Here is a 14,555-nt window from a genome sequence, read left to right as displayed (position 1 = left end):
GCTTGAATGTTACCGAGGGATTGCACTGATTGATAGAAACGGCAGGATGGCCGACCTTCCTGCCTAATCGCGTTGGCAGCTCTGTTCTGTAAAGGAGAAGGGGAGGACTTAATAGAGACTTCACTTCAAAAAAAAGAAAAGAAAAGAAAAGTTCTCCTTTTCTATTTCTCCAGGGAAATGCAGAAGACTTTCTAACAGATGTGTCCTCCAGGCAGTGAATCACCAGATAATTAAAAGGCACTTGACAATCAGATGACTGCATTCTCATATTGGGCTGCATCATTTGTTTGCACAATACTGTACGGGTTGATAGAATCAATTCAGAGGGGTTCACCACATGGGGAAAAAAACATCCTCACATGCATTACATCATCCTCATTCTGCAGGTTTTCGTTTTTCTATCAAAGGCTCTTTTTCCTTTGTTTTTTTTTACCTTTTAGAAGTTTAACCCTCATCATTTTCAAGCACGTATAGATGTGTATTGTCTATTGAAGATGGGCATCACTGACAGGTATCTGGAACAGGTAGACAGGTATCAGACAGCTATTTGGAGTATTTTGAGTTGTTTTATATCCAGCACGGTCACTAATATGTCCACCAAATGACCACCACTCCTTGCTGGAATATGTTCTGAGCTGAGGGAGGATGTTCAGCTTTGCATCTGGAAATGAGGCTGTAGATTGGATTATGATGCCATTTTTAATCCGTCTTTTTCCCGTGGAAGATACTTCTCCTCCCCTGCTTCTTAGCATTATGCACTATTTGACAAGAGAAGATTGTGCTGAATTCTGGTGCAGTGATGACTATGTGATTCCTTATGACACTCTAATTTGAGTTTATAGTGCCAAGGCTTTGATGCAGACATGGGAATAAATCTAAGTCAAAGGGAGTCTTATCTTCTACAAGCCCATTAAAAGGTCCCACTCATCTCCTTGTGTACTTTAATTACAACCATTTCATCCTACTTCTGATCCTGATTTTGAAGGAAAACATCATCTCTCTTTGGTTCATATTGAAAGAACTGGCTGCTTTTATGCTGACATAAACATAATAGGTGTCATGTTGACTTTCTCACTCTGGCAGTGAAATAATAGGCTTTGTGCTTAAATGTCTCTGCGCACAATAAAGTGTATACAGTATGTGTGCTATTACAACTGTTTTGAATAAATTAACAACACTTTTTCACCTTTCACTGAAGAAACTTACCACCATCATTTCCAGTGTTTGATCAAAGGCACAGACTCTGACTGTTCTCTCCTGATTGAATGTCACATCTGTGGTTTAAATTGTAGAGCGGAATGATTATGTAATCACAGAGTCGAGTGTGTGTTCCACAAGCAAACAGCTCCCAAATCGCCAACATGTTTAATTATGATAATATACCATATCCTCTCTCAGACCGCCAACAAGTGGGTGGTTAACCTCATTTTTAAAGAACTTCTCAGTAGATCCTTGTTTATCTGTTTATTATGTAACTGCCACTCAGAGGTATTTGACCAGATGAAGCGTAGAACAGAACCCCTGGTTCAGCATCTTGCTCCTAAGACATCCGATAGCTGTTGCCAAATCTCTGACCTTTCAGTTACAGCAGAGTCTCCCCAAGTGTCAAACCATCCTCCTTTGTGACATTTCACACAGTGAGAAAGAGAGCAGAGGGGTCAGAGAAGGAACAATCAGCTGGGCGGAGCATAAGACAGAACATGGACATCTCAATTCCTCATGATGTCCTGACCAACTGCTATATACAGTATGTTGGACTGGAATAAGTGTTTGCTTATCAGTTTACCATCTTGACAATAAACCTCAGGGATTTCTTTAGGAGGATCAGACTTTTGGAATTGAATAGATCCTCTGGCTGACTTAAGCAATCAAAATCAAAGGATCAAATAAAGTGCAAGTCTGTGCGATTTGACAAGAGAACATGTTTCTTTTATCCCCAAGCTTTCTTTCCTTGTCATGCTGACATCCTTCCTTCCTCTCTCTCTCTCTCTCTCTCTCTCTCTCTCTCTCTCTCTCTCTCTCTCTCTCCCCCTCTCTCTCCCTCTCTCTCACTATCCATCCATCTATCTGATACACACAAACACACAGGCACATGCTGGAATTACTCTCAAAATCACAACAAAAAATTAACAATGAGGTCAAGCATCACACTTAAGTCATTGTCCCAAATGATTATTACTTACAACTACACATATGTTTATGCAATTAAGCTGTAAAAGGTGTGTTTTCTAGTTAAAGATGGATTTTGTTTATCCTTTTCCAGTCACACCCTGAGCCTGCAGCAACAGTCGCTATAGGTTTATGTGTCTCTTTACTCCAAATGTCGTGCTGCTGACGGTGTAGTAAAACACACTTAGGTGGCAGTTTATAGTTTGTGTATAATGTTGTTCTACCAGCTACCAGCTTCCACGCCATTCAATGTCAAAACAGGAAAGATATAAGCAGATCATGCTTAAAAGCTAAAGACTGTAAAAGAAAAATCCCTTTTGATTTATGTTTAAGACAAGATCCTAACTGCAGTGAAGATGAGAAAAGCCATGCTTGAAATGAAGTTTGACAAATAGTTTGGACTGAATGACTTAACTGGGGGAAATTGTTCTCAATTCAAAATGAAAGATTCAGTTCCTTCCTAGGCTATTAGCAGCCACAATTTCCCATTATAATAATTTACAGTGAATTAGAGAGGAAGCTAGGAATTAGTCACAATAATTAGTAAAGCAAGTATTTTTGTCTTTATTTGCTATGACTGAATAGATTGAAGGAGGCAATTGAGGACTCTTGCTCTGGGAGACAATCTATCATAAGCATTTATGCCACCCTTAATTAGCACTTTAATGGATATTATGTGAAAAAACAAGCACAGCACAAGAAACACAGCCTTTTCAAATTGCTAACAATTAAACAGCTGTACAATTTAATATTGTGTATTTCACCAACTAATTTCAGGAAACTCCTCTTAAATCAGGACTATGTGCACATGCCTGTAATACATGTATATTTCAAGCGTATGAGTTGTTCACACCGCGGTTATCACAGCTGAAATGTTTAAGAATAACAAGCCCAATGTACTTCACTTAATTGTGTACACATTTACATTTAGTTTCATTTCACCTACTCTGTCACAAGGCATTGTAAAGATCATAGCGTTCTGAAAGCACGTCTGGACTTTGAATAGCGTCTATCTTAGAAATGTGGTGCTTCCATGTGGCCATCAGTCAGATGAATGGAACCAAGAACAACTCAAGGACACAGTTTAGCAGCAAAAAGGATGTAAACAAGAGAGAGAAGAAGAGAGTTTTGCTGGACTTGGTCTTTTCATTTTGTAGATACATTTTGATAATACTTCAAAAGTGTAGACCTAAAATAATGTGTTTTAGGAATTGTAACTGTCAGTTCCTACAAGTGCAGTTTAATATCTTTTTGAATAACATGTCTTGACCCTACTCACTTTCAAAAGCTGAATACCAAATACTAAAGCAGATAAACAAAGAAAACAAACAAAATCCATGTACAAACCTGGACAGCTAAGCTCTTATCACTACCGTCAATGATAAATGACTCTCCTTGAGTTTTCCTGGAAGGAGAGCAAACACCCACAGGATGTCTGTTCTGACTGCATTTGATAGGATTTGACTACACAAGGTAAACTGGCCTGACAAGCAATTCATACTGTATATATGCTCTCATATGTCAACACACAAGCCCCCTGGCTGTACACGTTCTGAAACAAGTGAATGTTAATGTTTCCTCTACTACATAGTGACAAAATACTGAACATTAAGACTTAGAGTGATACTTCCAAAGCATGTTAAGGCCTTTTCACAAGTGGTAAAGACAACTATTATATCTGTTATTGTGGAGTAGCTGTCTGACTGGTGGTAAAGGTTGTGTTAAGCTCAATTGGTTGATGTTGGATTGACGAATTCTCCAATTAACAACATAATAACGTTCAAATAACACCTGGGCCTGCTTGAAGGCGTCCGGTGTTTACGGTGGCGTGACGTGACGCTAAACGTTGTGTTTGAACGGCAGCATGTGTAACGTGTCTGCGTTTACCTGAAATCACTGTATGGATGAATTATCCAGTATCCAGCGGATTTAACCCGCTCTTGTTCTCGTTCAACCGCCTTCTCACTTCCAAACATCCTCAGGGAGAACTTGTTGACCCCCGGCTGAAGCATCGCTCCAAACTGCCGGTGCATGAACCCCGCCTGGTATAACCTCTCATCGTCCGGGAGAATTTGATCAATGCCATCTAACTTTATAAACCCTGCCTGCTGATCTGGGGGGTCATTTTGGGCACCGCCGCTGCCACCGCTGGCACCTTGCGCACCCTGATCCGGCTGCTGCTGCTGCTGCTGCCCGTCACCGAAGGCTCCGGGTGGGCTCTCCTCGTTAGGGGTGATATCCCCCTCGGTGATGAGGCGCCTTTCCTCCGCCGAGTCCGAGTCGTGCACATGCCGACTCGTGATGGAAGAGAGGCTGCCCCGAAATCGCCGGCAATCACCGTTTGAACTGGTCTTCATCGGTCTCCCTATGTCCGTCTCCATGATCCCAGCATCCCCGCTCCTGGTCTCACCGATGCCTCTGCAGCTTCCCGAGGTCGGCGACGGTGACGGTAGAGGCTTCATCCGTATACTCTTCCTCCGGGTGTCCTTGTCTGCGTCTTCTCCTTCGCCCATTATGGATGCTTTCTGTCCAATGTGCTGTGGCAAACTGTACAGCCTTTTACGCATGGAAGAGTGCAACCTGTCCATTATGACAGTGAGACACAGTGAAAGGAAAATAAAAAGAAATCCAAATATTTAGGGCTGTATTGTGACGAGTATTGCCACCAGCCCCAGTGGTTCCCTATATCTGTTTGCGAGAACGATCAGTCTGGAGCTTATCTGAATCCCTGAAAGCCCGCTACACGTGACATGGACAGACCTGGCTTCAGCTTCAGCTTCAGCTTCACCGAAACAGATGACAGATACTCTTTGTCATAATTGCTCTACCTGACAGCTTGCTTATGTCCATCACGCACAGTCTGGGTGGTCCGCTTGGCAACCGCGTCTCCGATGAGCATCGCTGAGGCGTTGAGACATTGTGCGCAAAAAGTGGAAAAACTGCTTGAAAGTCACCTTAACGTGACATGTGAGGGACGTGCCGACGGACGGTGATATGGAGACGAGGGAACTAAAGGTCATATGCACTATATATGGACGAGGCTCCTTTCTCTCTCCCTCACTCCCTCTCTCTCTCTCTCCCTCAGCACCACTACCACGTCCTGCCAGCTGCCATCAAACAACACGACACAATCATGAGGAAAATACAGTGTAGCATCCCAGGGTCCGCTGACATCACTGATCCATAGTCGGGGCGCGTTTTGGTGAATTGTGAATATTCATGATGCTGATCTATTGGGTTGCCATAGGAGCGAGAACAGCAAATAAGCTCAGCCCACCTTGTTTAAAGGGGTACGCTCTTTCCATTCTTAAAACGCTCTCCTGTTGTCTGAAGTTAAGGCTACAGGTAGGTACGCCTATTGGCCAACCCTGCATGGACACATATAGGCTCTGTTAAGGGGGGTTATGTTGTCCATTACGCAGTAGATCCGCTGGCTGTGCTGCGTAATTTGCGCAGGAGAATATTCACCATAGCCTATAATCTATCCAAAAGATCAAACAGACTCGCATATGAAGTCGTTGCATTATAAGTGATTTCTCAAAAGGCACGAATGAAAACAAAGAAACGTGTTCATCTTTCATCCAGTGAATAAATAACAACAATATACCTGTAACCTAAAAACAAACGCATTTCAGTTTGGAAATGTTAGTTTGAATAGGAAAGATGGAGTTAATTGCATGCGCTTGTTGGTCAAATATAAACTGTAAAATCTTGGTTTCACTTTGTGTCAGACCCTCAAATAAAACACGATGATGGTGACTGTGTGATTGGGATGTGTGAGTTTGATATCATCAATCTAAGCCTATAGCATGAAAGTTGTTGGTTGCTTACATGGGTTAAAACCTTTGCAACTATATGTGTGGTCGAGAATCCTAATAACTATATAGCAAATATGCTGCCCCAGAATACATTATTTGTTTGATGATATACTGTTTATTTGTTCGACTACATAAAAGTAATAAATACATCCATTTACAACTTCTGTAACTGTTGCACGTCCTTGTTTATTCCAAATTTCACTCAATGAATGTAACATCTCAACAACAAGCTTACAACTCTAAGAAAAAACATGGAAAACCTGAAAACATTTAGTACAGTATTTACAGTAAGGTCTCACAAGGTTAGTGACAACCATAGAGGTGTGTATAAAGTGTGCACATGGGACAAGTTATAATATCTATAATAGAATATTCGTTGATTTAAGTCGTTCCGAATCCCTGCAAAAATTGGGAGTCATCCGGCAAACCACCAGGGGGCGACTCCAATTCTACCTGTAATACTGGTAACATAATTTGAGAACCAGAAGAAATAACCGAGCAGAAATAAATAAACCGTTTAAAAGTTAATTAGATATTTGTTGCGGGGTTATAAACAGTTGTTCAGTAAATTATAATAATTTCGTAGTTTTCACCGTTAACTGACGGCCACCTAAACAGTCCATATTGTGCTAATTAAACGTGTTAGTGTGAGCAACAATGGCCGCTCAAACATGGCGGCTGAAACGCTTTGGACACTTGGTGGCAGTTTCCACCGGTAAAGAAGCCACAAGGTGGAAGGTATGTAGAACTATCTGAACTACATTTGAAACTTCGATACAGTCTCCGGCATCTAAGAGAAGTTGGTTTGGTGTAAGTTCGCAAGAAAAACTGAAATTTGTTCCTGTGCTTCGCTTCATTGCAGGAGCCTCAGTCATGTTTAGCTATTAATTAATTAATTCAGACTCGCTGCTAATGTCTGAAAAACTTTCTATTCTCCTCTCGGTAACCTTACATGTCCTATGGTATCAATATCCATGTTCATGATATAGTTAGCAGGAGACAGGAGAGCTATCGAATATTACAAACTAATTCGCCCCAAACAAAGATTTATTATGAAGGGCCAAGGTGAAATTTATAACATAATTCCTGGACTGTCTTTTGTCCCAAACCAAGGACTTCAAGAACATAATCTATGTTCAGATTATTTACTGTACTATATATTATTGTATTTAATCCAATCTAGTCTGAGCCATTTTAACCTAATTTCTTTCTTAAGTGACATAAGGAAGGTTGATTTGTATGAACCACCTTTTGTTTACATGTTTGTAATGCTTTAACATAAAAAAGGAATTAAATGTCCAATACAAGATAACATATCGAACTCCTCTACTTCCTCATTTATGGTTATTTGGGTTATTTGAGTGTGTGTGGAATGTTTTGTATCGGTAGTATTCATTATCTCCAATATTACACACAACTTTATGATTCTATTCTATTTAACTATTTAGAATTCTCATCAACAAAACCATTGATGATATTGAATGACGGATCCTTTTTGAGTGAATCAGAAATTTAATGTACTTTTTGTTATTAAACACTCGCACTGTATTCACTAGATCATTGAGGCGAAAGACAATGAACCTGACATTGTCCTGACGATTGTGGAATCTGGACACCTGCTGGTATCACAGGGACAGCAATGCCTGGTAAGAAGAAGTCTGTGGTTGTTAACAATTCCTGGATAGAACATGCACATAGCATCTAAAGTTAAGGGCTTATTTTACGAATCGGAGGTATGGAGGTACTGTACGTTTTGATTTAGTTTTGTGTGTGTGTGTTACTGGTGAGAAAGCCAAGGAATGGAACTCTTTTCAGTTAGTTGGATCACTCATTTGACTTAACACATACTATAGATACTGTACGTCTATTTGTTATTGATTATTTCAGATATGAGTCACAGTTGTGCAGATTGCGGTTTATTTTGCCATGCACACACAGACATTGGCATTTCTACTCATGACCTTTATAAGGGGTCATAAAACATTTGGGTGTAAGGTATTATAACACAACTTGTCTGAATACCCATATATTTAGAAAATAAAGTTTGAAATGGTCGAAATCATTTCCGGCTGAAGCTGCCAATGTCATATGCTGATATTGGAGGATGTTTCTCTCCTGTACAGAAGGAATAGGTCATCATAAAATTCATTTTTAATACTGGATCCGAAAGGACATCCCTCGGCAGTTGACTGCTCTGCCAGTTTTCTTAAACATGTAGCTAATATGCACAATCCCCACACATTTATTTTTTTTGCTCTTTACATGCTTTGTTTTAACCAAATATTCTAAGTATGTACATAAAAACCACCCTGATAATGTGTGGATGATACAAGATACTTGCTGTAAAATGTTTCAGATCGAATCGTTATAATTGTCACTGATAACTAATGCAAATGTACCTTCGTCTTTCACCAGATGCAAATGAGCCATACGACTTTGCTTTACAGTTAAAAGGCCTGTGTGAAGGCCACATGAAATATTCTGCTGAGGACTTTGACACTTCTGCCTAAATCCAATAGGAATTTACTGGATAGTTCTTGGTCGGGTCAAGCCAAATGTCCCTCTGAAGTTTGTGGGTAAAACTATTACGATGAATATTTTGCACTCTAGTCAAATTCAGGCTCCCAAGAGTCAGGGTGGACTTCAATGGTCATGCCACATATCGGGTTGTATTTTATATATTATTATATTTGTTGTCATCCTGCCGGTCGCAGATTTTTTATTTCTCGACCCACACAAGTAGGCCGGTACCTTGTGGACAGACAAATCACCCATCCAAGTGAAGGTAAACACCAGACCTGTCAGTCTGTGTGTTCCTGTCAGCTACTTCAGCATGTAGCCATCATTTGTAGCTGTAATTCCTCTGTGGAAGTGAGGTTAGGGATGTAAAATATACAAGAAAGGAGTAATATTTTGGGCTTGAGGCGTTTCAACAAAAAAGGTTAGGTTCCTGCTCTGCCAACAAGAGGTATTTGGGGCACTACACAGTATCTCAGTAACGGAGCTCTGACAGGAGACACAGCTATCTTGCCGTGCCAGTGTGCCGAGCCAGAGAGATATTCAGGCCAGACTGGAGAGAGCTTTCATCAGTGCAGAGCAGTCTATTGTAGTGTGTTGCTTTGAATACTCAGGTACTTTTAAGCATGGAGAGCTTTGGCCTCTAGGTTACATGATGAGGACTGAATGAAATATGTGGATTTTTTTCTCTAACACAATGCCATTCAAGTAAGTCAAAAGATTGCTGTGTACGTGCTCATACAGTAATCTTCTCGGAAAATGTGTACTGAATTTTCTCTACTTCAGTGTTTATACTCATCATTGTCATTGTTCCATTCCTTAAGTACAAGACTGATGCTGTACTAAACATAGTAGACTGGACTGGTTTCATGTAATACACTTCTAAGGCAGTATAAAGGGTTAAAGGTCAGCGAAGGGCAAGCAGAGCAAGTTACACAACAGCGGGTTACAGTTTGTAGCCTGAATGCATGGAAAAAGCTTAAATGTAAGCCTGAAAGTTCAGATGATCAGGTTACTGAGTAAATGGAGACCCCTGCAGACAGTTTGATGTAACTTTCCCCCCCTCCGTCAGCCTCACAAAACTAGAACACTCTATTCTGCCACCTCTTGCAGCGTATAATTTTAGTAGTCAGTGACTGGAATGGGCACGGTGGGACATATAGTTGGTGTATTTGAGATCCCTCAGCTTGCTGCCTATGATAAAATGGTTTTCTTTGACCGCTGACAATGTTTATTCTGTGCTTTCAGGAAACAGTCATGCTGCTCGGTGCCTCAGAGTGTCTGAAAGTACACCAGAAATCTGATAATCTGGTTTTTCGCTTCACGGTGAAGGTGAGTTATGAGGCGAGCTGCTATGCTACACTGGGTAATATTTTCTCAAGCTTCTCGAATGTTTCTCCCCATGCAGATTGAAATGGCTTGTGTTTACTAGAGTGTATAACAAAAGGAAGACTAATAATAATAGTTTTTCTAAATTCTTGTTTTTCTAGGGGCCTTGTGAGGAATGGCCTCTACAAATTATACTCGGTTAATTATATGACATTCTTCTTTATTTGAAGGATCAGGCTCGAGTTTTGTTTGCAGATGAAATGAAGTCCCACAGTCTCCAAGAATGCTTGGCCTCTTTGGTGGAATCTTAATAAGATGCAAATTTTATAGTACAAAGTGAACATCCTAAGCACAGTCTTTTCTGTAATAATCACAGCTGGGACTGATGTATGCACATTTTCAGTATTTCTCTGTTTCTGCAGGGAGAAAGCCAGGTAATGAGGATGCAGTTTAGTGGGATTAAGAGAGAAGAGGCTATAAATGAATGCTCAAGTGCTGTAGTCAAACTGAGGGAGTACGTGCCTGTCACCATGCAGGATAACGCAGCACGACCCCCCACAGAGATTACTGCACCAGTAATTCAGGTAAGCCATTTCACAAATCGGCAAATAGAATTTCTGCATTTGAAACTGGCACAGAGGTACACATTCTACATTTTCTGCACAAATCATTCTATTGAAACATTTTACTGCAGTGAATATTGTAAGATTTGAAAAAATTAAAAGGCATTATGGCACAATATCTAACATGAGTCATTGCCAAATTTATGGTATATGCATTGTTGGACTAGCTTAGGCAGCTTCATCAACAGTGGCCATGCTGCCGTTACCCTCACTAGATGGTGCTATTTACAATATTGTTTGAAATTCTCAGAGGCTACAATACATTGAGATGAGTGGGCAATGTACTGCACACAGATATAGTCTACTAATAATTACAATCATCAAAATGATACATTTAGTATGATCACTGACAGCATTAATATTGCACTCAAGTTTGGAATTATCAACACAAGCCCCTGCTGTTATTTTTGAAGCCACTATTACAGCAGACATTCACACACCGGTAATTTCACCAGATTGTTTGTGCCTCATCAGTCAGAGCCATTTCATGTCAATGGCTGTATTATTCAATGTGTTTATATATCAAACGGCACAAATGGACTATTCACAAGTTGGATTCTAAATAAACTATACATCCAGGTCACTTTGGTGTATTTAAGATACATGGCTGGGAAAGAGATGAACAGTGGCTACCATGGGCGTCAGTCAGTGGCTGACCTTTCTATGAACAGTCCAGACACCGAAGGAGTTCCCACTGAACATGAAAGGGCTTTGAGGGCTGCGATATCTTTCAATTAGTCATGAAGCAATTGATTTGTCTGTTAACCCTGTGATGGCATGATTTATTGTCAAATCGTTTCTCTTCTGTCACATGCAACCTTGTGGTGTGTCAGTCGACCCAACACGGAGACACTATGGAGGTCGAGCCTGAGGTTGTAGTAGGATCACTGTCCATCAAGTGTCTTACCCAGGTATTGATTGTGAATAGTGAGAGACAGTCAAAAGTAGGTCATCCTGGCCTATTAGCAAAAATGAGACTTCCACTTGACTGCATTCTTGGCATCCTCACTTTATTTAAAAATCATTTGTTGACAGTAGTACAGTGAAACTAACAATTCTTTGATTGGTATTCTTAATATTCTTTGGTGAATATTCATGTTATATGTGGCATAAACCAAATATAGATTTTTAGGAAAAGAAGGCTGGTAAGTTACCAGATTTGATTAAATAATCAACAACAACCTGTGAAATTAACCAACTCTTCTTTTAAATTTCATCTGGGGCCTTTCACAGCACTTTTTGGGAGAACGTGCTGTGACTCTGCCTCTGCAGTACCCCCACAGTTTTTTGCCTGAAGGAGACCTGGAGCTGTTTCTGCGCGTCTGCCTGCTGGATCCCAGTTTCCCCGCCTTGGTGGAGAGAGTAGAGGGGGAGCTGAAGAAACTGCTTCAGGAGTGAGGAATCAACAACAGCTTCAGCAAAAAAAAAAGGTCACGTCATTGAAATATTTTGTAGTGTATGTGTGTAGGCAATGCCAGGTGGTGGTGGTGTCGGAGTGCTTCACTCCGCGCTGCTAAGGTTCTTACATCAGTAGTTGTGATATATTGCCTGAAGAGAATTGTTGGAAGTTTATTGAATTTGTGTTATTGAGGAAGAACTTACAAAAAAGTGGGTTGCTTTTGAACATTTTATTCCAAAAAAAATATTGGTCTTATATGTTTGATTGTGGCTATATACTCTGGTCCCTCTGGTCCCACCCTAATGCAGGTCCATTTGCACCGCAACACACACGGATACACTGTATTGAAAGAGGAGTCATGCAGCTACAGCAGTGTATTTTGCTATGCCAGCTCTCAAGTGATCCCACAATATTAAAGCTTCACTGAGTAAAACAAACTGCCCTCCATATATCTATTTATGAATACATATTGCATAGGATTATAGCCATGCTATACAGTTAAAGAAAGAAAAAGAAAAAAGAAAAGAAATCAATTGAAATCGGGAAATATAAAAAATGATCTTTTCTTTACAGATTTGCTATCACACTCATACTGCAACACATACAAGACACCTAAGTTACTCTGGAAAGAAAATAAAAATAATACACATCATTTTTGTTAAGCTAGTTTAACACCCATTTGTCATTTTCTGAAATCACTCAATAAAATACTGCCAGTCATTGAAGCCCTTGCTTCTCAATAAAAGCTCTGTTAAAAGTGGACTTCTTGTCACAAAATCAAACATAGTTAAATTACGGTGATATGCTGTACAAATTTTCAAGAATAAATCAATATATATATATAGATTTTTTTTAATCGGACTTAGGATGACTCCATAAAAAACATAGGTCATTTCGGACGCAAAAAAAAAGCCACACGAGGGATAACAACAGAAAATGTCTATTCTGAGTATCCTATTGCGTAATTATCTTGCATGCATTATACATGATATGTAATATAAAAAGGATCACCTCATTAGAGGACATGATAAAATTAATAAAGGAGACATCAACAGCACATTAAAAATGTGTACACCTCTGTGGTGGATTTAGTCGTCACTTGTCATCCTGAAATCTTCATGTAAGACTGAATAAGGCATGCTTAAGACAGCCATTATGTTCTTTTTGTTGCCAGTGTTATGCTGATATTGTTTCTCATAAAATGAGACAAGATATGCTTCTTAAAAACTGCCTGGAGCTCTTTCCACCTCTGATGCCTTCATGTGGTCAAAATATGCAGTTTATCCATTTCATCTGTGAAAAGAAACAAAGAGTATATGTGACTATGGATAATCCTTTTGAAGAGCTCTATATTTAGCCCCATCACCCCCAAACCAACTCACATGAGTAAATAGCTTATTTTGTGTTCCTGTGACGAATGTTTTTGTCCTTGTGGTTGTTTGTTGAATTTGTTTTCCTAAAAAAAGAACAGTTATGGTTTAATTCAAGGTGACATGAATTGAGGTGTAATGACCTAAGACTTCACAGTATCAGCAGGATTAGAGGATCCATTTACTTACATTGGTCCAACTGGTTCATCATCTTTAACACGAACAGAAGGAGAAAAAAACAGAACACATTAGTCAAATATGAGACATAGATAAAATGAGAATATCAGCTTTTTGCACGTTACAGCATATTAAATACAAAAAATTGCTCCTTTTTTAAAAAGTATTTTGAGTGCATCATTGCTTCAATCTTCCTGGAAGCCAATAGTTTAATATTCTTATGGCATGAAACTTACAGAGATGAACATTATATTTGTATTGTAAGGACAGAGCTGAATACATTGTGTATATGGCACATTAATATGCTGATGCAGAGCTTTACTACCCGAGTTTGAATTGGCCACAGTGTAGCTTTGAAGTCAAAGCTAAGCTGCCGCAAAACAAACCCAGAGAAAAAGCAAATAACCAAATATAGAAGTGCAAGTCATAATTTCAATTTGGTCGCTCCTTGCTGTAAAATTAAAGGCCGAAGGTAGCAAAAACAATCTCAAAACCTGGGAAATCTAAAAATAACTGATATATTTTGCATAATGGTCAGCAGTAATGTTCACTGAGCATATGTGTATTTAAATGGGAGGACAGCAGATTCACACTCAGCAGTTCCATGCGCATTTTGAAAGAGTCCAATGCATGGCTGTAATATGGATGACTTGGCACAATAGTGTGGATCTGGCCAAGAGGTTAGTCTGTTGTGGTGAACAGGCTTAACCTTCAAATGCAACCCAGAGTCTATTTGCCATTTTTGCCCTGCACTAGTAAATAACATATGCAAATTAACAGCAATAAACATTACAGAAAGAAGACTTGGTGTATAATAGTGGATATTGTTGCACAGAATGACAAGTTAGTTGAAAGACCTGACACCTTTGTGGGTGACAAGGTGGTCGTGGTGTTTGGCATACAGATGGAAACGTGTACGTAACAGTGAAATTGTTTCTATAACATGCAGTTACAATTCTGGGAGAAGCAGCATAAGCAGCATTCCATGGCGTTAATGGATAAAAGCAGATTATGGCAGTAGTAATGTTAGACAATAATAAATATTAGTCTGTGATCGTTTTGAGGAGGACCGTCTGTTGACACATCCTACCTTTTTCACACCACGAAAGCTTTGTTTACTACAGTATAATGGCTTTGCAAGCACATACATCTA

At 39.7% G+C, this 14,555-nt stretch overlaps 3 protein-coding genes across 4 annotated transcripts in view; 1 reads left to right on the top strand and 2 right to left on the bottom strand.

The window, feature by feature from the left end:
• The window catches only part of hcn4 (hyperpolarization activated cyclic nucleotide-gated potassium channel 4), a 51,324-nt gene extending 46,567 nt beyond the window's left edge, over positions 1–4,757 (bottom strand). Inside the window, exon 1 of the mRNA XM_076156038.1 lies at positions 4,057–4,757. Within this exon, the coding sequence (XP_076012153.1) occupies positions 4,057–4,757 (701 nt within the window). The remainder of the gene's footprint in view (positions 1–4,056) is intronic.
• Positions 4,758–6,644: 1,887 nt separating this feature from the next.
• rec114 (REC114 meiotic recombination protein) lies at positions 6,645–12,384 on the top strand. The gene is made up of 6 exons (XM_076156056.1): positions 6,645–6,725; positions 7,544–7,633; positions 9,753–9,836; positions 10,256–10,417; positions 11,290–11,367; positions 11,690–12,384. The coding sequence occupies exons 1-6, from the start codon at positions 6,645–6,647 to the stop codon at positions 11,852–11,854; spliced, it is 660 nt and encodes a 219-aa protein (XP_076012171.1). The 3' UTR covers positions 11,855–12,384.
• Positions 11,888–14,555, bottom strand: part of LOC143004791 (neuroplastin-like) — a 25,912-nt gene continuing 23,244 nt past the window's right edge. The window contains exons 7-9 of one of the 2 annotated variants that reach the window (XM_076155938.1): positions 13,415–13,436; positions 13,238–13,311; positions 11,888–13,148 (exon numbers count right to left, since the gene is read on the bottom strand). In XM_076155938.1, the coding sequence (XP_076012053.1) occupies positions 13,251–13,311; positions 13,415–13,436 (83 nt within the window). In that variant the 3' untranslated portion in view covers positions 11,888–13,148; positions 13,238–13,250. The remainder of the gene's footprint in view (positions 13,149–13,237; positions 13,312–13,414; positions 13,437–14,555) is intronic. The other variant, XM_076155939.1, reaches the window with a different exon arrangement.

This window comes from Genypterus blacodes, unplaced genomic scaffold, assembly GCF_046128005.1.
Source record: "Genypterus blacodes isolate CSIRO-AG114 ecotype Tasmania unplaced genomic scaffold, CSIRO-AGI_Gbla_v1 ptg000067l_1, whole genome shotgun sequence".
Lineage (NCBI taxonomy): Eukaryota > Metazoa > Chordata > Actinopteri > Ophidiiformes > Ophidiidae > Genypterus > Genypterus blacodes.
This window is presented reverse-complemented; position numbering and strand designations above follow the sequence as displayed.

Bases quoted from the DNA above. Each gene is read 5' to 3' on its own strand.
- rec114 (XM_076156056.1), top strand. From the start codon at position 6,645: ATGGCCGCTCAAACATGGCGGCTGAAACGCTTTGGACACTTGGTGGCA. The intron at 9,837-10,255 runs GTGAGTTATGAG...CTGTTTCTGCAG, and splicing joins TTTTTCGCTTCACGGTGAAG to GGAGAAAGCCAGGTAATGAG. The intron at 10,418-11,289 runs GTAAGCCATTTC...GTGGTGTGTCAG, and splicing joins TTACTGCACCAGTAATTCAG to TCGACCCAACACGGAGACAC.